The sequence below is a fragment of the Boleophthalmus pectinirostris genome, unplaced genomic scaffold (assembly GCF_026225935.1).
Source record: "Boleophthalmus pectinirostris isolate CB_2022bp ecotype Guang Dong unplaced genomic scaffold, ASM2622593v1 HiC_scaffold_5, whole genome shotgun sequence".
Lineage (NCBI taxonomy): Eukaryota > Metazoa > Chordata > Actinopteri > Gobiiformes > Gobiidae > Boleophthalmus > Boleophthalmus pectinirostris.
Genome location: NW_026571404.1, coordinates 2875092 through 2900091, shown reverse-complemented (window position 1 = coordinate 2900091; position 25000 = coordinate 2875092). Strand labels below are relative to the sequence as shown.

The window sequence follows — 25000 nt, the reverse complement described above, 5'->3', positions numbered from 1 at the left end:
CTCTCTCTCTCTCTTCTCTCTCTCTGTCTATTTCTCTTTCTCTCTCTCTCTGTCTCTTTCTCTCTGTCTATTTCTCTTTCTCTCTCTGTCTATTTCTCTTTCTCTTCTCTCTCTCTGTCTCTTCTCTCTCTGTCTATTTCTTCTCTCTCTCTCTCTGTCTATTTCTCTTTCTCTCTCTCTCTGTCTATTTACCTTTTTCTCTCTCCCTGTCTCTCTCTCTCTTGTCCCTGTCTCTACGTCTCTCTTTCTCTGTCTATTTCTCTTTCTCTCTCTACGTCTCTCTCTCTCTCTCTCTCTCTGTCTATCTTTCTCTTTCAGTCTCTCTCATTCACTCTTTCACTCCTGTATATTTCTTCTGTCGCTTTTTCTCTTTTATCTCCATCTCTCATCCCCCCCCCACCGTCTATTTCTCTTTCTCTCCATATGTCTCTTTCTCTATCTTTTTCTCTCTCCCTGTCTCTCTCTCTTGTCCCTGTCTCTACATCTGTCTCTCTCTCTCTCTTTGTCTTTTTCTCTTTCCGTCTCCCCCCCTCTCTCTTTCACTCCTCTTCTCTCTTTCATCTCCCTCTCTCATTTGTTCTTTCTCTCTCCCTGTGTCCCTCCCTCTTTTCCCTCTCTCTACATCTCCGTCTCTGTTCATTTCTCTTTTTCATCTTTCCGTCTCTCCCTCTCATTCACTCTTTCACTCTTGTATTTTTCTTCTGTCTCTTTCATCTCCCTCTGTCATTTTGTTTCTCTCTCTCTTCTTGTTCTCTCTCTCCCTGTCTAGTTCTCTTTTTCTCTCTTCCTATGTCTTTTTCTTTTTTCTCTCTCTCTCTATTTCTTTCTCTCTCTCTCTTTTTGTCTTTTCATCTCCCCCTCTCTTGTTTCTTTTGTTTCTCTCCATATGTCTCTCTCTCTCTCTCTCTGTCTGTTTCTTTTCTCTCCCTATTTCTCTCTCTTGCTCCTGTCTCTACAGCTCTCTCTCTCTCTCTCTCTCTCTCTCTCTCTCTCTCTGTTCATTTCTCTTTCTCTTCCCATCTTCCTCTCTTATTCACTCTTTCTCTCTCATCTCTTTTGTTCACGGCCACTCTTCCCGCGTTCTCTCCATATTCTCTCTCTCATCTCTCTCTTCCACTCAGCTTCCCTCTCTCCTCATCTTTTCCTCTTCTCTTCTCTTCTCTTCTCTCTTCCTCCCTTCTTCTCTACTCTTCCTCCCCTCTTCTCTTCCTCCTCTTCTCCCTTCTTCTCTTCTCCTTTCTTCTCTTCTTCCTTCTTCTCTTCTCCCCTCTTCTCTTCTCTTCCTCTCTTCTCTCTTCCCTTCTCTTCCTTCCCTTCTCTTCTCTCTTCTCCTCTTCTCTCTTCCCTCTTCTCCTCTCCTCTTCTCTTCTCTTCTCTTCCTCTCTTCTTCTCTTCCCTTCTCTTCTCTTCCTCCCTTTTTGTCTCTCTCCTCTTCTCCTTCTTCTCTTCTCCTTCTTTCTCTCTTCCTCTTCTCTTCTCCCCCTCTTCTCTTCCTCTCTTTCTTCTCTCCTCTCTTCTTCTCTTCCTCCTCTTTCTCCTTCTTCCTTCTTCTCTTCTCTTCTTTTCTCCCCTCTTCTGTTTTCCCTTCTTCTCTTCTTCTCTTCTCCCTTCTCTCTTCCTCTTCTCGCCTCTTCCTCTTCTCTCTCTTCTCCTCTTCTCTCTCCATCTCTCCCTTTCTTTCTTTCTTTCTTTCCTCCCCCACTCCCCCCTCTCTTCTTTTCTTTTCTTTCTCTCTTCCTCTTCTTCACACGCTCTTTCCCCCCCGACGCCGGAACAGACGGAAAGTGAAAGACCCTCCACCTCCTCCTCTCCTCCCTCCTCCCTCTTTCTCTCACAGCTGGTCCACTCTTCCTCCTCCTCCTCCTCTTCATCCCTCGTTCAAACAAAAGACGCACACACACACACACACACAGACACACACACACACACACACACAGACACACACACACACACAACACACAGACACACACACAGACACACACACACACAGAACACACACACACACACACACACACACACACACACACACACACACACACACACACAGACACACACACACAGACACACACACACACACATACACACAGACACACACACACACACACACACATACACACAACACACACACACACACACACACAGACACACACACACACACACACAGACACACACACACACACACACACAGACACACACAACACACACGCAGACACACACACACAGCACACACACACACACAGACACACACACACAGACACACACACACACACACACACACACACACACACACACAGCACACACACACACAGACACACACACACACAACACACACACAGAACACACACAGACACACACACACACACACACACACACACAACACACAGACACACACACACACACACACACACACACACACACACAGACACACACACAAACACAAACACACAGACTGGATGTAAATGTGCGGGGCCCCTGACTCGGGCCCCTGACTTCGGCCCCTCGTTCATAAACAGACAGACACCTCCAGACCCTCCACACTCCCCCCAGGCCTTTGTCCACGAGCTGCCCACAGAAAGAGCCTCGAGCCTGGGGGAGACGAGCCCAGAGTGTCCCCCCGACTCTGGAGGTCACAGTGTGAACCAGACCAGGACTAAACCAGGACTAAACCAGGACTAAACCAGGTCTAAACCAGGACTAAACCAGGACTGAACCAGGACTAGACCAGGACTCGACCAGGACTCGACCAGGAGTAAACCAGAACTGAAACACGACTAACTAAAACAAGAACTAAACCAGGACCGAACCAGGACTAAAGCAGGACTAAACAAGGTGTAAACCAAGACTGAATTTGGGCAAAAGAACCAGGATTTAACCAGGATACAGTCTGGTCTAAATTCGGACTCGAAATCGGATCAGGACTGAACCTGGACTGGACCAGAGATGAACCGGAGCTGAAGCAGGACCGACCCGGCTCTAAAGTAAAGAAAGACCCGAGTAGGACTGTGTCAGCACTAAAACAGGTCTTGTTCGGTACTAAACCAGGACTAGGACTTCCCCAGGACTAAACCAGGACTCCGGGGCATCATCAAAAACAGGTCTTAACCAGGACTAAAACTGTCTGAAGTGAGAATAATACTGGACTGAAATGACTTTTTTGACGGTGTTTGCAAATGTGTGCATCGCGTCACCATGGTAACCGCTGAACATTCCGCCACAGAGACACATGTAGAACACCCCCGGCGTCATGTCACTGCAGAGAATCGACGGCGAAGTCTCCAGACGCCGATTGAACGAGTGATTTTCTCTCGGCTCTTCCTGTTCATGAATTATTGAAGCGAGTGTGAAGCTGCAGAGAAACATGATCCAAGACTGAACCAGGACTGAACCAGGACTCAACCAGGACTGAACCAGGACTCGACCAAGACTGAACCAGGACTGAACCAGGACTCGACCAGGACTGAAACCAGGACTCAACCAGGACCCGACATGGACTCGACCAGGACTAAAGCAGGACTGAACCAGGCTTAAATCTAGACTACACAGGACTGAACAGGGCCTAAACCAGGACTGAACCTGGACTGAACCAGGAATGAACCAGGACTCAACCAGGACTCAACCTGGATTTAACCAGGACTCAACCAGGACTCAACCAGGACTCAGCATGGACTCAACCAGGACTCAACCTGGATATAACCAGGACTCAACCAGGACTCAACCAGGACTCAGCATGGACTCAACCAGCCTGGACTCAGCCTGGACTCAGCCTGGACTCAGCCTGGACTCAGCCTGGACTCAGCCTGGACTCAACCAGGACTCAGCCAGGACTCAGCCAGGACTCAGGACTCAGCCAGGGACTCAACCTGGACTCAACCTGGACTCAACTGGACTCAGCCTGGACTCAGCCTGGACTCAGCCTGGACTCACCTGGACTCAGGACTCAGCCTGGATTCAACAGGACTCAACCAGGACTCAACTCAACCTGGACTCAACCTGGACTCAACCTGGACTCTAAACAAGACTAGACCAGGACTCAACCAGGACTGAACCTGGACTGAACCTGGACTCAAAACAAGATTACACCAGTACTCAACTAAGACTCAACCAGGACTTAATTAGTACTGAATTAGAACTCAACCAGGACTCAACCAGGACTAGAGCAAGAAGATAGGATCTAACTAAAACAAGACTAGAACAGGACTCAACCAGGACTCAACCAGGACTCAACCAGGACTCAACCTGGACTCAACCTGGACTCAACCTGGACTCAACCAGGACTTAACCTGGATTTAACCAGGATTAAACCAGGACTCAACCAGGACTCAATCAGGACTCAACCTGAACTCAACCAGGATGCAACCAGCACTCAAAACAAGACTAGAGCAGTACTCAACCAGGACTTAACCAGGACTCAACCAACACTCAATCGGAATTGAATTAGAACTTAACCAGAATTCAACCTGGATTTAACCAAGATTCAACCAGGACTAAACCAGGACTCAACCAATACTAGAGCAATAAGCTATGATCTAAAACAAGACTAGACCAGGACTCAAAACAAGACTCAACCAGGACCCAGTCAGGACTCGAACAGGACTCAATTGAATTAGAACTTAACCAGAACTCGGCCTGGATTTAACAAAGACTGGACCAGGACTCAACCAGGACTCAACTGAACCCAGTAAACACTGTAGCCCAGACTCTGGCCCCGCTGTGTGCGTGGATCCTGGACTGTGTGTAAAAGCCCGTGTGCGTTGGACTCGTAGCGGCGTTGGCGTTGGCGGCGGTATCGGCGTTGGCGGCGGTTGGCGGCGGTCGTGGCGGTGTCGGCGGCGGTGTATTATGGCGATGCTATCAGCCGCTCTGCTCTCGGGCTATTTTTAGTTCAGTCCCTGTGCCTCTGTCTGCCCGTCAGAGCCGCGACACGAGCACAACCAGACTGAAAAATACACTTTCCAACACCGCTCAGACGCACAAACGCAACGCTCTGGGCTTCGGCACGACACACACAAGATCCATGAGCGAGCTGAGTGTTCATTTTAAACCAGATGCCCTCCCCGATGCAGATTGAACGAGCGCAAATAGTGTTTTATTTTACATCTTTTGTACGGATTTTAATCTGTGTAACTTGTAAAAATGAGAAACAAAATGAGTAATTATCAGAGATGAAACGATATCCAAATCTCTCGGTACAATATTATCACGATATTCATCTCACGGTTCGATATTTATTGCGATATTTTGGAAACACTCTGACAAGATTTTGGTGTGAATTATTACTAAAGCTGGTGTCATTAAGAAGTTGCCGATACGATACATCCCTCGATACAGTGAGCTTTCGATTCGATTCGATATATTGCAAATGAATTCGGTATGGTTCAGTAAAAAATAAAGATTAAATTGATCATATGTCTGTGATACAAAAAGTCTTTTTTAAACCACATTTTGTGCAAAGTTCATAAGAAACACAAACATTTTAATCATCAAAACAGTGAAAATGTCAAATGTGTCGCATAAACAAGTTTCCTTCCACTAAACCAGGAAAGTCAAACTCAAATTCACAGAGGCCATAATTAAAAACTGGGACTACGCTGTGGGCCAAACTAAATGTTTATTGAAAAATTTCAACAACATCTGCATGTTTTCTCTTCTTTCGAGATCTGTAAAGTTAAACCTTTTCTTATTAAAATAAATGTTTAATAATAGTTTTGCTTAAACATTCAGAATATAAAATAATAACATTTTAAATAAATAATGCCTCTATAGTTTATCTGTGTGCAGGGGGGCAGCTCTAAAACATGTTTGATATGATCTCACGGGCCAAATATAATTATATCATGGGCCAAAGTTGGCCCCCAGGCCTGAGTTTGACATGTCTGCTCTGCTCTGTATTGTAACAAAATAATGTAGTAAAATCTTCCAGAAAATACTCTTGGAGATGTATCGATACAGCAGCCCACGATATCGATACTGTATCATCACATTAAATGATACGATATATCGATATATTGATATTTTTATATTTTTGCACGTCTCGATTTATTTCTGTCATAATCCCAAGAATTCAAATAAAAAAACATATCTTTTCATGTTGTCTGAGCTGAAATGAATCATGGGATATGTAGTTCTCGATGTTTATAAACTGTTACTACTATTTAAAAAAATGCATTTAAGCAAAGGAACGTGTGATTCGATTATATTGTGACTGCCCACAATTTATTATTGTGATTCACTGACTTTGTGAAACAATAATCATACACATACTACTTATTAGGAGGGTATATTATATTTATTAACCAAAATATCGTGATATCGTATCGTCAAAAGTCTCACAATAATATCGTGGACAATCACAATATATCGAATTACAAGTAATAATAATAAAAAAACTAAAAAAGGAGGGGGGTTGACTTAGTCCAGGCGTGTCCAAACTATGGCCCGTGGGCTAAATGCGGCCCTCAGACAAATTTTTCTTGGCCCTCAGGCTTCCAGGTGAATCGGCCCAAATTATCTTGTAATATTTAGTGTGTGGTTTTAATGATCTTAGCATGAATAAAGTCTGATGGTTCATTCTAACGTGTTTAAACATGCACATATTTCAATTATTCGCTGTATTGAGCATCAGTCGATCTGCAGTCTGCTTCATCTGTGTTTAGATTTGTTGCCCCTGATGAAAAAAGTATGAACACCTCTGGCTTACACGGTTTCAAACAAAGTCAATAAACGGTTGCCACTTTCTAAAAAATATGTTTATGTTCCCTTTCTTGGAGTATCTAATCTTCTCTCCTTTCAAAAAGACATAACTGCATTAAAGAAGCGGTTTAACAAAGACTTTTAGTATCACAGACATGATTTAGACTTTATTTTTATTGAACCGTATCGAATCAGTTTGAAATATATTGAATCGAAACTGCACTGTATCGAAGTATGTATCATATCGGTAACTTTTTAATGATACCCAGCTCTAGATTTATCCGTTCTGTCCGTTCAGATTCGCCCGCACGTTCGTTGGAGCTCATTTGTTCGACCAAAACAAGGAGCTCTCCAGAATTTCTCAAAACTGACTCGAGCCCGGCACATTTCCAGCAGCTGCACGAGCAAACGGAGCCGTCTGAGCTCTGTGCACAGGTTCAGAAATAACATACATCTTCTACCATATGTACCGATATAAACACACAAATATACACAGAAATACACACTTTTTTTAATGCAGTCTTAGTATAAATGAGCCCATTCACTCTGCCACGTGGATAAAAGGTACAGTTGTAGTAGTTTTGGTTGCATTTTGATGGACGATACAGTCAAAGTTTTCACTCTTTACATAAACTCTGCAGACAGAGTGACCAGATTTTTAAAACCAAAAACTGGGACACGGTTGGTTTGGGGTGGCTGGGAATAATAAAATTCTGTAAAGAGTCCGTAATTAAAGAGAAGAGTGAGGGTGGGATTAAATAAGTTTTCTTCTTCGTATTTCTTTTTGGGCAATTTTTGTTGTTGTTGTTGTGGTTATTTCTATTATGATTTCACTAATGTTAAATGTGCTACTGTATAAGAATGTAAATCTTACTTGCTCAAAATAAATACATAAATACAAAACTTTTATGGACTCGGACCATTCATGATTTATTCAGGATTTACTTGTGAGACAGAATCTAATCTGAGAAAAGACAAGACCGAGACCTGTGAGAGTCGAGACCGAGACGAGACCGAGACCTGTGAGAGTCGAGACCGAGACGAGACCGAGACCTGCGAGAGTCGAGACCGAGACGAGACCGAGACCTGCGAGAGTCGAGACCGAGACGAGACCGAGACCTGTGAGAGTCGAGACCGAGACGAGACCGAGACCTGTGAGAGTCAAGACTGAGACGAGACCGAGACCTGCGAGAGTTGAGACCGAGACGAGACCGAGACCTGCGAGAGTCGAGACCGAGACGAGACCGAGACCTGCGAGAGTCGAGACCGAGACGAGACCGAGACCTGTGAGAGTCGAGACCGAGACGAGACCGAGACCTGTGAGAGTCGAGACCGAGACGAGACCGAGACCTGCGAGAGTCGAGACCGAGACGAGACCGAGACGAGACCGAGACCTGCGAGAGTCGAGACCGAGACTGTGAGAGTCCAGACCGAGACGAGACCAAGACCTGCGAGAGTCGAGACCGAGACGAGACCGAGACCTGTGAGAGTCGAGACCGAGACGAGACCGAGACCTGCGAGGGTCGAGACCGAGACGAGACCGAGACCTGTGAGAGTCGAGACCGAGACGAGACCAAGACCTCCAAGGGTCGAGACCGAGACAAGACCAAAACCTGTGAGAGTCGAGACCGAGACGAGACCAAGACCTCCAAGGGTCGAGACTGAGACAAGACCAAGACCTGTGAGAGTCGAGACCGAGACGAGACCAAGACCTCCAAGGGTCGAGACTGAGACAAGACCAAGACCTGTGAGAGTCGAGACCGAGACGAGACCAAGACCTGCGAGAGTCGAGACCGAGACGAGACCAAGACCTGCGAGAGTCAAGACCGAGACGAGACCAAGACCTGCGAGAGTCGAGACCGAGACGAGACCAAGACCTGTGAGAGTCGAGACCGAGACGAGACCAAGACCTGCGAGAGTCGAGACCGAGACGAGACCAAGACCTGAGAGGGTCGAGACCGAGACGAGACCGAGACCTGTGAGAGTCGAGACCGAGACGAGACCGAGACCTGAGTCGAGACCGAGAGACCTGTGAGAGTCAAGACCGAGACGAGACCAAGACCTGCGAGAGTTGAGACGAGACCTGTGAGAGTCAAGACCGAGACGAGACCAAGACCTGCGAGGGTCGAAACTGAGACGAGACCAAGACCTGCGAGGGTCGAGACAAGATTGAGATTACGGCCCATCGAGACCAAATCGAGACCATCTTTGTCATTTTCAATATCAATTCATTTTACAGTTATTTTGGCACAAATATATCAATGTTTTTTTATACATTTATCTTCATTTGATCTGATTAATGTTAATTTAGGCGTAAAATAGGACAAATTTTTTTGGACCCTGAGAAGCTCTTCTTTAAAAGAACTTCACTGGCACTTTACACAAAACTGAAGAAAGTGAAGAAAGTGAGCAGGATTTTTAAACCTGTTTTTCAAGTTTCTAACTGAAGTTGCAGTGGGATTTAGCCTCTGCACTTTTACCAAACACACGTCGTGACAAATACAGACGCATTTGTGAACGTTTATTAGACAAACTTCAACCACATGTCGCTGTAAGAAATTTATCACCGACAGCAGCGGCCGTAATGAAAAATGATCACACTCAAAGATTGTCAGAACTGGAGTCCGAGACAAGACCGAGTCCAAGCACCAACAAGACCAAGACAAGACCGAGTCCAAGCGCCTTCAAGACCGAGAAAAGACCGAGTCCAAGCGCCTTCAAGACCGAGAAAAGACTGAGTCCAAATGCCTTCAAGACCAAGACAAGACCGAGTCCAAGCACCAACAAGACCAAGACAAGACCGAGTCCAAACGCCTTCAAGACCGAGACAAGACCGAGTCCCAGCGCCATCAAGACCGAGACAAGACCGAGTCCCAGCGCCATCAAGACCGAGACAAGACCGAGTCCCAGCGCCATCAAGATCGAGACAAGACCGAGTCTCAGCGCCTTCGAGACAAAGACAAGACCGAGTCCAAACGCCTTCAAGACCGAGACAAGACTGAGTCCAAGCACCAACAAGACTAAGACAAGACCGAGTCTCAGCGCCTTCGAGACAAAGACAAGACCGAGTCCAAACGCCTTAAAGACCGAGATAAGATTGACTCCAAACACGGTTGAGTCCAAGACAAGACCAAGACCGTAAACAAACAATCTACAGGAACTACGACACTAAAATAATCCCTGTTTAATGTTGTTGGGGATCAGATTGGTCCAAAATAGAGAAACGTGGGGCATTTCTTGTATAAAACTGGGACAAATCAGTGTTTGTTTTTTTTATAAATCTGCCGGGACAGGGGACACACGGCTCAAAACTTGGACTGTCCCAGGTCAATAATAAATAAATAAATAAATAAAGGTCTGGCGTAACCTGCAGACTTCTGTGAGAGGAACAGTCTTCAGTCCTGAGACCCGAGTCCTTAATCTGGATTATCTGAACGAGACGCCTCAGTCTGATCTCTCTACAGTCTGGGCATTTGACTCCAGCTCCACACTGGCCGTTCATTGTTCAGACAAAAGGGAAACTTCCTCCAGCCGCTCAGACTCAGACGTATCGCTGCACAGACAAACATTACCACATCAATAACTCAAGAAATACAGTTTTCATCAACATTACAACGTCCCAAAAAGAACTCGATGCAATAAACTTGGCTCTAGGCAAGAGATTTGTATGTTTTTGTTGTTTTGTTTGTTTGTTTTTCTCAATAAATAACTAAATAAATATGAATAGAGTTGTTCAAAGTAATGAGATAATGAGATAAAAACTTGTATTGAAACTTGACGCTCAGAAATTAAGATTATTTTTCGGCAGTTTGGGGGCCCTCACTATAATGCACCATTTTTCTGTTTTGTTTTTTTTAATATATTTATTGTCTGGTTTTCCTCATTGTTCATGAGACATGCACGTCTCTTTTTATTTGAATTATGATGGATTGGAAATTTGTCTTATTAGTTCGGTCGCCTACTAGAAAACCAGAGCTGAAAGTCATTTTATTTATTTATTTTTTATTTGAAGTTACTGATACGATACGAACATATCTCGATACAGCGATCTTACGATTCGATATATTTCAAATCAATTCGATGTGGTTCAATAAAAAATAAAGGTTAAATCATGTCTGTGATACTAAAAGTCTTTGTTAAATCACTTCTTGTGCAAAGTTCATATGAAACATCATCCATCCATTTTCTTCCGTTTATCCGGGGCCAGGCCAGAGACAGAGTCCCTCCAGTGTGTCCTGGGTCTTCCCCGGGGACTCCTCCCGGTGGGACATGAACACCTCCTGAGGGAGACGTCCAGGAGGCATCTGGAACAGATGCCTGAGCCACATCAACTGGCTCCTCTCCACGTGAAGGAGCAGCGGCTCTACTCCGAGCTCCTCCCGTGTGACTGAGCTCCTCACTCTGTCTCTAAGGGAGACGCCCAGACACCCTGCGGAGGAAACTCATTTCGAGCTCTTGTATCCGCGATCTCGTCCTTTCGGTCACTACCCAGAGCTCATGACCAGAGGTGAGAGGAGGAACGAAGACTGACGGTAAATCGAGAGCTTCGCCTTTCGGCTCAGCTCCTTCTTCACCACAACGGTCCGATACAGCGACCGCATCACTGCCGACACTGCACCTGTCCACCTGTCAATCTCACGCTCCATCCTCCCCTCACTCATGAACAAGACCCCGACAGACTTGAACTCCTCCACTTGACGCAGAAACTCTCCACCCGCCCGGAGACGACAAGACGCCTTTTTCCAAGCGAGAACCATGTTCATATGAAACACAAACATTTTAATCATCAAAACAGTGAAAATGTCAAATGTGTCACATAAACAAGTTTCCTTCCTCTGAACAAACAACAAAACTGCAGCACTGTAACGAAATAATTTAGTAAAATATACCAAAAAATACTTGGCGATATATCGATACAGCTGTCCCTGATACTGATACTGTATCATTACATTAAACGATACGATATATCGATATTTTGATATTTTTGCACACTCCTGACTGTGTGTATGTTTTTATATGTTTTGAAAGTGTAGTTTTGTGGAAATACAATTTTTAAGTTCACACTGGAGATCACATACAAGTCGAGTTTAATTGGAAATGTGAACAACCTTGCAAAAGTTAAAGCAGAAGTTTATGTTTTTTTTTAAATTATTATTATTTTAATACGTTAGTCCATAAGCAACACCAAACCTTCTCAGTCTTTTGTACTTGACCTGTACCTATAAATAACCAGGATATCAGATATTTCAGTTCCCCACAGTCACGTTACTGAGGGATAATTATTAGTTTTGTTCAGTATTTGCATAAACAGCCTTTGTCAGGCCAATCCTCGTGTTTACACTGCTCCTGTCACTCACGCTCGGCTCTGCTCCTGTTCCTCTGCGGTTTATATAATCCATCCAAACCCAGGAGCAGTAAACACAACTTCACCCGGTGCGTAACTCCTCCCACCAACTCACCGAAATGTGGACGGACAACTTTTAAAAGCCGCTCTACGATAACAACTCCTGTGCCAAATCCCATAGAGTTTACGCTGACTTTTTCACACACGATTCCCATGCAGTTTCAACGCGTTTCCAACTTCACAACATGCAACAAAATCTCAAAAAATGCAACATATACTTAACATAAACTCGAATATATTTAAAGAAAACATGCCGAATTACTGTCTACGTTCTACTAAACATAAAAAAGCGTTTGATTTGAGTTTTAATTGAATGAGTTTGCAGTACGTTGTGAGAATATGCTAAAAAGCGAGGTTTTCAAGCGGGATTCAATTGCAGATCCTTTTACGCGCATTCCCAACCGTGCGTAAAGGGAATTCCACGCTTGTTTACGCGCGTGGGAAGTTCTAGTTACGGGAAGTATCACGTTGGACAGTTCGGTGGAAAATTATCATTGCAAATAACTTGGAAAAGCGAGTCCAGAAGAAGTAAAAAATGCACTTACCACGAGCAAGCAGCAGTCCGGATCAGTACTCCGGTTTACGGCGGTGAAAATTAATCCTCCGGAAACGTAAGATCCGCGCGGAGGGACGGGAAAAGGTGGAAAATGTGACAGGAATCGTGAATGGAAATCCGGTTGATTGAAGTTAAAAGTGATGCACCGTGGAGGGTCCGCTGGTTCTCCGGAGGCTCCAGACACGAGTAGACAGACTGATGACGCGTTCACGGTCCCGGAGAGACACGGGAAAACTGTGTGATGAAAGCAGGAAAGGGACCAAGTCGTTGATCTCAAGTCCCAAGTCAAATAGAGGCAAGTCCAGGTCGAGTCTTGAGTCACTGGTGCATGAGTCCAAGTCAAGTCCAAGTCGTCTGCTTTGAGCTTCAAGTCATTTCAAGTCCAAAACACCAAATAAAGCTCAGATTTTTGCAATTTATATGAATTTTAAGATAAATTGTACTGTAAAGTTGTGGTATATTTATTAAAGAGTTGTGGAAATGCTTTTTGATTTGAAGACCTGGTTTAGTCCTTATTTAGACCTGGTTTAGTCCTGGTTTAGACCTGGTTTAGTGGTTATTTAGACCTGGTTTAGTACTGGTTTAGACCTGGTTTAGACCTGGTTTAGTCCTGATTTAGACCTGGTTTAGACCTGGTTTATTCCTGGTTTAGACCTGGTTTTAGACTTGGTTTTAGTCCTGGTTTAGTCCTGGTTTAGTCCTGGTTTAGACCTGATTTAGACCTGATTTATTCCTGGTTTAGACCTGGTTTTAGACTTGGTTTTAGTCCTGGTTTAGTCCTGGTTTAGACCTGGTTTAGACCTGGTTTTAGTCCTGGTTTAGTCCAAAATGTGAAAACAGGAAAATCCCTCTGTGTAAATCCATTTATTTCAACAAAGTAACTGTAATCCAATTACCACTCACTGAAACAGTAACTGTAACTGAATACAGTTACTCATAATTTGTACTCTGATTACATAATGCCAGTACATGTAATCTGTTACTCCCCAAAACTGAGTACATTTGAGTATCACAGTACTTCAGTTCCATCCAAACAGAAGTGGGAGGAGCATGTTCCAGTTTGTTCTTGTAAAATTCAGCGCCACATTTATCAACTGTAAAGAGAAAAGTATTTTCATTTTTGGTTTAACAAAGACTTTTAGTGTCACAGACATGATTTAGACTTTTTTTTTTTTTTTTTTTTTTTTTACTGAACCGTATCGAATCGATTTGAAATATATCGTATCAAAAGTGCACTGTATCGAGATCTGTATCGTATCGACAACTTCTTCATGATTCCCCGCCCAAACAGAAACTCATGATTCACAAGTTGAATCTGTCAGCACACAGTAAAAAAAAAGAAGTTTCCCTGTACTTTTTTTCGACATAAACAGTGGTTCTCACGTGAACTCCCTCTGCAGGTGTCGTCTCGTGATTAGTGTGACCAGATTTTCAAAATAAAAACCTGGGATATCCCCAGGTTTGTGGTGGTTGGTGATAATAAAATTGTGAAACAAATGCATCATTAAGGAAAACTGTTGCACTATTGGCACTAATGTGAATCAGTATAGTCATATTTTCTTTGTGTTTTGGTCATTTTTAAGCAGCTTTTCTGTATTTTACCAAAACAAATGAGAGTTTATGTCTGTTTTAACTGTTGGCAGGATCAGATTGGTCAAAAATAAAGACGCCTGGGACATTTCTTGTATAAAACTTTTGTATAAATCAGTGGTTTTGTATGAATCTGCGGGGACAGGGGACACAGGCTCAAAACTGGGACTGTCCCGGGGAAACTGGGACGTTTGGTCACGTTACTTGTGAGTCCAGTTTGGGTCTGACACGCTGAGGTATGTCACAGGCTTTTGCCACGCCCCCTTTTTAGTCGACTAATCGATCGGCAGGACGTGTTTTTAGTCTAAAAGAATCTACTTTAGTCGACTCCGGGCCAACCGGACAAAACTGACAAAACCAGCTCTAATTTCCTGCGGTCCTTGAACCCTGCGGTGCGCGCGTGTGACAGACAGCGCGTGCACTGACTCAGAGCCTCGTGTCCCGCCCACAGCGCGTGCACGAGACCAGTGAGGCTCGTGTGGAAGAGCGCGGTCACGCAGCAGAAGCACCCAACAGCACCCAACAGCACCCAAGACTAAGTCAGGATTATATCAGGACTATATCAGGACTAAACCAGGACTAAACCAGGTCTAAACCGGGACTAAATCAGGACTAAATCAGGACTGAACCAGGACTAAATCAAGACTAAACCAGGTCTAAACCAGGATTAAACCAGGACTAAACCAGGTCTAAACCGGGACTAAATCAGGATTTAACCAGGACTAAACCAGGATTAAACCAGGACTAAACCAAGAGACCGAGCAGGACTGTGGTCTGTGGTCTTGGACTCTTGTGGTTCCAAATAAACCACCACAGCAGGAGCAGAAAAAAAACACAACTTTAAAACTTTTAGAGAATTTGAAAATAGTGATTTTGTAAAATTATATTCAAATCTTTTTTCTCTCCGTCTCCCACAGGCTCGTCTTTAGTCTCTTTTCTTTCTCTTTCTTTCTTTCTTTCTTTCTTTCTTTCTTTCTTTCTTTCTTTCTTTCTTTCTTTCTTTCTGTGTGTCTGTCCTCCTCCTCTGCACCTGCTTCTCTCAGACCCTTTTATTTCTGCATCTGTCTCACACTGACCGTTCCCTGAAAAAAAAAAAAAAAAAAAAAAAAAAAAAAAAATGATCGGGTTCACGGGGTTCAAATATGAGCGTGTGTCGCCCTCTGCTGGAAGAAAACAAAACTACAAACTCTTCACTGAGACACTGAAGAGAAATAAAGGATAATTATATAAATACAGTTGTAGGGAGTATTATCTATTACATTGTACAGTTGTAGGGAGTATTATCTATTACATAAGGGTGAGTTGTACAGTTGTAGGGAGTATTATCTGTACATTGTACAGTTGTAGGGAGTATTATCTGTACATATTAGTAACTGAGTTGTTGTACAGTTGTAGGGAGTATTATCTGTTACATAAGGGTGAGTTGTTGTACAGTTGTAGGGAGTATTATCTGTTACATAAGGGTGAGTTGTTGTACAGTTGTAGGGAGTATTATCTGTAACATAAGGATGAGTTGTTGTACAGTTGTAGGGAGTATTATCTGTTACATAAGTCTGAGTTGTTGTACAGTTGTAGGGAGTATTATCTGTTACAGTTGTAAGGTGAGTTGTACAGTTGTAGGGAGTATTATCTGTTACATAAGGGTGAGTTGTACAGTTGTAGGGAGTATTATCTGTAACATAAGGGTGAGTTGTTGTACAGTTGTAGGGAGTATTATCTGTAACATAAGGGTGTAAGTTTGAGTTGTACAGTTGTAGGAGTATTATCTGTTACATAAGTTACGTGAGTGTACTAGGGAGTTGTACAGTTGTAGGGAGTATTATCTGTTACATAAGGGTGAGTTGTTGTACAGTTGTAGGGAGTATTATCTGTTACATAAGGTGAGTTGTACAGTTGTAGGGAGTATTATCTGTTGAGTGGGTGTTTTTTCGCTGTAGTTTTAATAATAAATGAGCCGCTGCAGTGAAACAAGAGAAGAAGCAGGAAATAAACAAGAGACAAAACACACACACACACACACACACACACACACACACACACACACACACACACACACACACACACCCCAACACACACACACACACACACTCACACACCCCAACACACACACACAACTGCACAACAAACGCACAACTACAGTGTCCTACATGACGCACAACTGACTCCTGTGACAGTTTTATCCAGTTCACTTCTGCACAGACAAATTAACACAATAAAAGACAGAAAATCACAAATGAAAACAATAAATAAAAATGTGTTAAAAAGCATAAAGATGATTTTAAAAGATGAACAAAATAGAATGAATAATAATAATAATAATAATAAGTAAATAAACAAACACATAAATGAATGAATGAATGAATGAATAAATAAATAAATAAATAAATAAATAAATAAAATAAAGAGGAAGTGGAAGGAGGAAGCGTCTGGGATGAAAAAAAAAAAAACAAAACAAAAAAAAAAGATTAAAAAAGACAATAAAATAAAAATAACAGAAAAAGCTAAATTTAAAAATAAAAACACATAAATAAATACAAATAAAAAAAAACATAAAATAAAAAATATAATAAAATAAAAATAAAACACTTAAAAATAAAAAATATAATAAAATAAAATGAAATAAAGACACAAAGGAGTACACAACTCACTTGGTATTAAAAACCAGAGAATAAAAGTGGGTCAATATAGTCATGTCATAATGTATATATTTTCTTATTTATTTCTTTATTTCATTTATAAGTATAAAAAGATTGCATTAGAAGAGAGATCAGAAAATAGTGTCATATGAAATTTTAAACTTTAAAATAAGATGAATTTTTCCAGTTAAACCACCAATAAACGTGCAGATGTGATGCACTTTTCATCAGATAATTATTTTAATGTCTTTTAGTCACAAAAAAAAGAGACAAAATGAGACCAAATCGCAGCTGTTCATATTTTGTTGCGTCCCTGTTCACTTTTGCACAGACTTTTTTACACGTCGTCTGTAGAGAATAAACTCTGTCTCTGTCTCTTTACTCTGTCAACACATCAACAGTTTGAAATTACAAGTTTAAGTTCAGTACGGTGATTTATTATGAAACTGCGCCCTCTGCTGGTGAGAAAAGAGATCATTTTAATTTTAGTGAAGATATTTGATCCATTATCTGAGTTGTTGACAAATGTAAAATAACAGTTTGTGTCTTTTGTGATTAAACTCTCTGTATTTACTGTGTTAAACGTGTGAATGAAACAAAACACAAAACAACGCAGCTTTAGAAAACAGAAAATGGTGAAATCTGAGCTCCTTAAATAAGCAAAGTGTTTTAAAAGTCCCCAAATTATTATATTATGAAAAAAAAACTATACAACGGTCATTCCACACCAAATCTCTGAGCCTCGCTCGACCATCTCAGATTTGACAGAAAAAATTCTAGGAGGTTCACAAACTTTCCAACAGGAAACGTCCCAAATTTAAACTCCCAACTCCTTATAGTTTTATTATAAAAAATATTTTGTCAACTCTGCCCTGACCTGTTTTGAGCAGAGTCACTTTCAGATTGATGTATCTAAAAAACTAAAAACTAAAAAATGAAATGAAGCATTTTAAGCTGAGTGTCAAATATTCAGAGTGTTTTCTTCTTAGTTTCTTCATAGTCCATGAATGTTCTGCATGTTTGCAGAAAACACATTTTCAAAAATGTATTTAGCAAAAATAAGGTTAAACAGCATCACAAATGTTGGACGTGTTAAAAACAGACGTCTAGTTTTTCTAAAAGAGTCCACTGGATGTTGGTTGGTGCTTCATTTTTTTGGTGTAACGTGATCAAGATTCACCAAATGTATTTTTCCATTTTTAACACTTCATATCTTCTAGAGCCAGAGGTGAGACTCCTGTACCCAGTACCAGGACTAAACCAGAACTAAACCAGGACTACACCAGGACTAAACCAGGACTAAACCAGGACTAAACCAGGACTAAACCAGGACTAAACCAGGACTAAACCAGGACTAACCAGACTAAACCAGACTAAACCAGGACTAAACCAGGACTAAACCAGACTAAACCAGGACTAAACCAGGACTAAACCAGGACTAAACCAGGACTAAACCAGAGGACTAAACCAGGACTAAACCAGGACTAAACCAGGAGGACTAAACCAGAACTACACCAGGACTACACCAGGACTAAACCAGGAGGACTAGACCAGGACTAAACCAGGACTACACCAGGACTAAACCAGGTCTAAACCAGGACTAAAACCAGAACTAAACCAGACTAAACCAGGACTAACACCAGGACTACACCAGGACTACTAAACCAGGACTAAACCAGACTAAACCAGGACTACACCAGGACAAACCAGGACTAAACCAGGACTAAACCAGGACTAAACCAGGAACCACTAACCAGACTAAAACCAGACTAAAACCAGTGATCAAAGGGCTAAACAGAACTAAACCAGGACTGAACCAGGATTAAATCAGGACTGATCCCAGGACTACACCTAAACCAGACTAAACTAACCAGGAACTAGGACTAAACCAGGACTATACCAGAACTAAAACCAGGAGGACTAACTAAACCAGGACTAAAACCAGGACTATACCAGGACTAAACCAGGACTAAACCAGGACTAAACCAGGACTGAACCAGGACTAAGACCAAGACTGAACCAGGACTAAACCAGGATTAAACTAGGACTAAACAGAGACTAAACCAGAACTAAACCAGCACTTAACCAAGACTAAACCAGGACTAAAACCAGAACTAAACCAAAACTATAAAAAGACTAAACCAGGACTAAATCATTATGGAAAAACATCATGACTTTATACATTATGAAAAAAAAAAACACAAAAAGCAACACTGCGGAACATTTCAGGGAAGAAACTACCTTTAAAAGTCAGTCAGTGCAGCTTAAACACACTCCCGTCACCGTCGGGGCGTGAAGCGGCTCGTCCTGCGCCGGGTCTTAATCCTTTAAACCGTCTAAACCGGTCAGTCTGACCCGCGGCTGGAGCAGACATGAGCTTCGGGCAGCGCTCCTCGTCTTACCGCCGTCTCTTCGGGGACTCGCCGCGGTTCAGAGCGGCGCCCGGGCCCCGCGTGGTGGTCTCCTCCTCGTCCTCGGCGGTGGGGACGGGGTCGTACCGGAGGACGGGCCGCTCGGTGCCGCTGGTCCACAAAGACTCGGTGGACCTGAGTCTGAGCTCCGCCGTCAAAAACGAACTCAAGATCGTCAGGACCAACGAGAAAGAACAACTGCAGGTGAGAACTGAACCAGGACTAAACCAGGACTGAACCAGGACTAAACCAGGACTGAACCAGGACTAAACCAGGACTGAACCAGGACTAAACCAGGACTGAACCAGGACTAAACCAGGACTGAACCAGGACTGAACCAGGACTGACTAAACCAGACTGAACCAGACTAAACCAGGACTACCAGGACTAAAAACCAGGACTAAAACCAGGACTAAAAACCAGGACTAAACCAGGACTGAACCAGAACCAGGACTGAACCAGGACTAAACCAGGACTAAACCAGGACTAAACCAGGACTGAACCAGGACTAAACCAGGACTAAACCAGGACTAAACCAGGACTAAACCAGGACTGAACCAGGACTAAAACCAGGACTAAACCAGACTGACTAACCAGGACCAGGACAAACCAGGACTAAAACCAGGACTAAACCAGGACTGAAACCAGGACTAAACCAGGACTGAACCAGGACTGAACCAGGACTAAACCAAGGACTGAACCAGGACGAAACCAGGACTGAACCAGGACTGAACCAGACTGAACCAGGACTAAACCAACAGGACTAAACCAGGACTGAACCAGGACTGAACCAGGACTAAACCAGGACTAAAACCAGGACTAAACCAGGACTAAACCAGGACTAAAACCAGGACTAAAACAGGACTAAACCAGGACTGAACCAGGACTGAACCAGGACTAAACCAGGACTAAACCAGGACTAAACCAGGACAAAACCAGGACTGAACCAGACAAACTAAAACCAGGACTAAACAGACTGAACCAGGACTGAACCAGGACTAAACCAGGACTAAAACCAGACTAAACCAGGACTAAAACCAGAACTAAAACCAGGACTAAACAGGACTAAACCAGGACTAAACCAGGACTAAACCAGGACTAAACAAAAATAATCATCATAAAATTTAAAAAGAAGAGAAGAGCGCAGAATGAAAACCTCTGAGTTCATGGATTATTTTTGAGAACAGGTAGAAGTAGAAGTAGGTTTCATGTAACGTAATGAAACATTCCAGGAAAATCAATAATATCCCCATGGAAACAAGCAGAAAAGTGCCATACTGCAGCTTTAACGCTCTTGGTCCGTGTGCCGTCCTCTGTCAGGGCCTGAACGATCGCTTCGCCGTGTTCATCGAGAAAGTGCGTCAGCTGGAGCAGCAGAACCACAGTCTGGAGCAGGAGCTTCTCACCCTGAGGCAGAGACAGGCCGAGTCCAGAGTCCAGCAGGTCTACAAGGACGAGATCCGAGACCTGAGAGCCCAGATCGAGACCCTGAACCGGGACAAGAACCGACTGCTGGTGGAGCGCAGCAACCAGGAGGAAGAACTGCAGGTCACACACTTTATACACACAACAGACTAAAGGTGTTTATCAGGCTGGTCCATCAAACCTCAATTAGAACCTGCTTTAGATTTTAGCTCCAAAAGATGATTTAGGAAGAAATTTGGAAGAAAAATGAGATGTTTTAGAGGCTGCTCAAGCTGCATGAAGTTTCCTGGAAACTGTCTAATTTTGCGTTCTTAGGTTCTTTGTTCAGTTTTAGTTTATTGTTGATGTTGTTTACCTTATTCGTGGTGCATCTTATGAGACTTTCTGAAGGAGAAACTGTACATTCCAGGAAAGTGTCCATGATGTTGCTGAAAGGAGGTGAAGCTTATTCAAGATTTTAAAGTGTGAAAAGTCTGAGAAAGAATGAAGATCAGAAACAGGATCTACAGCAGGAGTCACAGACACAGGAGCATCTTTAGTGACGCCAACAAACACACAGTGGAGCTGGACTTTATAAGCAACTTTTATGAACTTTCTAAGTATTTTTATGTAAGTTTCAGTTTGTGTTGCAGAATAAAATGACAAATTATTCAAGTAGGACTTATTTATTTGGTTCTGTGTTATAGACAGTGTTGGGGAGTAACAGATTACATGTACCGGAGTTATGTAATCAGAGTACAAATTGATGAGTAACTGTATTCAGTTACAGTTACTGTTTCAGTGAGTGGTAATCGGATTACAGTTACTTTGTTGAAATAAATGGATTACAGGGCGGTATTTTCCTGTTTTCACATTATGTTTATTTTTATTTTTACTTATTTATTTTTCGGTAATTCCACCCATTGCTGGAAACTAAACCAGGACTAAAACCACTAAAACCAGGACTAAAACCAGTCTAAACCAGGATCTAAACCAGGACTAAAACCAGGACTAAAACCAGGTCTAAACCAGGTCTATTCTAGATCTAAACCAGGATTAAACCAGATCTAAACTAGACTAAACCAGGAAAACCAGGTCTAAAAACCAGGACTAAACGAGGTCTAAACCAGGTCTAAACTAGATCTAAACCAGGACTAAAACCAGGTCTAGTCTAAACCAGGACAAACCAGGACTAAACCAGGACTAAAACCAGGTCTAAACTAGATCTAAACCAGGACTAAAACCAGGATTTAAACAGGACTAAACCAGGACTAAAACAGGACTAACCAGGACTAAAACAGGACTAAACCAGGCTGCGTGGACGTGTCTCCTCCTCTTCTATCAATAATATTTTTAATACAGTTAAAATATCCTGGTCTTTGCTTCTCTACAGCAAATCAAGTAATCCAAAGTATTCAGATTACGTTACTCACCTTGAGTAATTTAATAGATTACGTTACAAACTACATTTTGAGGTATGTAATCTGTAATCTGTAGGGGATTACATTTTAAAAGTCACCTTCCCAATACTGGTTATAGAACAGGACCTACAGGGCAACAGTGTCTTGAGCTCCTCTAAATATTAATTCATTTGCATAAAATTTGGGCCTAAACATTTTGGCCACATATGGAACCAAATGCAGAGTTCTAATCTAGAGAATCTAAAAACCACCTCGTGTATATGTGGCCTGATTCATCACACGGATTCACTTTGTAGAAACCGTGTGACCTTGCAGCATTAGGATTCGTTCGGTCGACAGTAGGCGGGTACTTTTTTTTATTTAACCAATCGCTGCTGTGGTCGTGATGTTTGTAATGCGCCGATAACGGGGATAACTGGTATATTAAGATTTTCCCAAATCCCGTAGGAAGAAGAACAATAACGTCTTTCCTCTTGATAAAATTCACCAAACATTCTCTTTGTTCTGGCTTTAAATCCTCGATCTCGGAATCGTTGACAACACAGAATGTCTGTCTCTTCGCTGATCGGCTGGTGCCCGAACTTGCACTTCCAGGGTTTTTGTGAATCGTCTAGTGTTTTCTGATTCCTGATCTAGTCGCTGGAGAGAAATGAAATTGAGCAGAGGCACTTGGCGGCACCAGCTTGGCCAGTGTATAAGTGCCCTTACAGACACATTAAAGGTGTATGATGACATGTTCCTGGTGGAGGGTCGACCATTTTATTGATACAGTGTTTTTGCAACTCAGTCTAAGCTGTTGTCCTCTGTGTGGTGAGAAAAATTTATAATACAATTGTTTTTTGGAGATATGGAGCTTATGATCTATAAATGTTTTTTCTATAAATTTTGTGGTTTATTTTATTGTCCATTCATGTTGTGTTCGACTTCAACCTCAACTTTTTACATTTATAAGCAAATGTAGCAGAGTTCTGATGCATTTTTAAATAATCATCTGTATATAGTTTTCCAGATTATACCAAAAAAAAAGAATAAAAACCTGAGATATTGAAGAGAGTTTGTGTTGCAGCGTGTGTGTGCTCGTCTGGAGGAGGAGGCAGATCGTCGGTCTCAGGCGGAGCTCTCTCTGAAGGCCCTGCAGAAGGACGTGGACGAGGCGGCGGCGGTCAGACTGGACCTGGAGAGAAGACTGGACTCGCTCACCGACGAGATCAGCTTCATGAAGAAAGTGCACCAGGAGGAGATGGAGGAGCTCAGCAGCTTCATGGAGGCGCAGCAGGTACAGAGGGACGAGGGCGAGTCAGGGCACATCTGTGTGGTCAAATCATTTCTCTTGTGGATCAAAAAAGTCTAAGTGTAAGTGACGTGAAGTTTGGTGTAAGTTTGATCATTTGTTTAATCATATTTATAATTTTAAATGCCACTGAATTTCTCACTTGGAATTTTTTAACTTTAAAGGGCCCATCTCATGCAAAATCAACTTTTCAGAGCTTTCTACCTTCTAAGAGTGATGTGTGGGCCTTGTATTTGTCGCTGAAGTGGTTTTTATGTTGATTCAGCTTTTTTTTAAACAAATTGCAGCGTATTTCTGCTGCCCTCCCACGTGACAACGAACTAAAGCTGCTACAACGATGACGCGGCAGATACACCTATGACGCGTTTGGCGTAGCAGAAAACGCTTCACTTTCTCCCTGTGTTTAGTCCTGACTCTGGGCACCGGCAGGAGGCTGGTCCCTGAGATGGTTCATGTGGCTCTAACATGTCACAGATGAACTTTGAAGTCTCTGAGCCACAGGAGCCAGTGCAGAGACCTGAGCACTGGACTTATGTGCTTGTACTTCCTATTTCGAGTCAGGACCCGAGCTGCAGCGTTCTGGGTGTTCTGCAGCGTCTCACAGCTCGTTTGGAGAGACCAGTGAGTATGTGTGAAGAATCCCTCGGTCGTCCAGGTAGAATCCACGGCCAAGAGAAAATTCAGTTTGTCGACTGGACAAAAGTCAGTTTGGTTGAAGACGTTTCGCAGCTCATCCAAGCTGCTTCTTCAGTTCTGCTCAGACACTGGTGGACATTTCCTTATATCTGTCTGCAGGGAGGAGCTAACTACACTGAAACTACTCTGAAACTAACACACACTTGGTTACAGTTTCTGTTTGTTAGTTGGGCCTGTTGACCTGTACAGGGTGTGGGGTCTAATTAGCAGAACAATTCATGGTAATAATGGAGCTTCCACACCTCTGGACCTGACCTGACTACACCTGTTGTTCTCTTGTTTGTTTTGATTCAGGTTTGAGGATGGAGTTGTAAATAGGAGATAGATGACAACTCCATCCTCAAACCTAAATCAAAACAAACAAGAGAACAACAGGTGTAGTCAGGTCAGGTCCAGAGGTGTGGAAGCTCCATTATTACCATGAATTGTTCTGCTAATTAGACCCCACACCCTGTACAGGTCAACAGGCCCAACTAACAAACAGAAACTGTAACCAAGTGTGTGTTAGTTTCAGAGTAGTTTCAGTGTAGTTAGCTCCTCCCTGCAGACAGATATAAGGAAGTGTCCACCAGCGTCTGACCAGAACTGAAGAAGCAGCTTGGATGAGCTGCGAAACGTCTTCAACTAAACTCACTTTTGTCCATTTGACAAACTGAATTTTCTCCTCACCATTACAGTATCTAACCTACTAGAGACAAAAGCATGGATAAGTCTCTCCAAGTCTGATTTAGACACTATAAATTTGATTTTTGATGCTTTTTGAGATGGTAAAAGGCTGCAGATGTTATTGATTTGATGCGGCTGTTAAAGTTCAAGTCTGAGTCCATTATTACCCCGAGATTTCTTGCCTGATTTGAAGGTTTTAGAGAGAGAGACTGGAGGTGATGCTGACACTGTCTCT

General features: G+C 42.8%; 2 protein-coding genes across 2 annotated transcripts in view; one reads left to right on the top strand and one right to left on the bottom strand.

The window, feature by feature from the left end:
* Nucleotides 1–12850, bottom strand: part of sertad2b (SERTA domain containing 2b) — an 83002-nt gene extending 70152 nt beyond the window's left edge. The window contains exon 1 of the mRNA XM_055163021.1: nucleotides 12640–12850. The gene's annotated coding sequence lies outside the window, so the exon portion shown is untranslated. The remainder of the gene's footprint in view (nucleotides 1–12639) is intronic.
* A 6398-nt stretch (nucleotides 12851–19248) lies between these two features.
* Nucleotides 19249–25000, top strand: part of LOC110162855 (alpha-internexin-like) — a 15069-nt gene continuing 9317 nt past the window's right edge. The window contains exons 1-3 of the mRNA XM_055162923.1: nucleotides 19249–19491; nucleotides 20608–20835; nucleotides 23179–23388. Of these exons, the coding sequence (XP_055018898.1) occupies nucleotides 19249–19491; nucleotides 20608–20835; nucleotides 23179–23388 (681 nt within the window). The remainder of the gene's footprint in view (nucleotides 19492–20607; nucleotides 20836–23178; nucleotides 23389–25000) is intronic.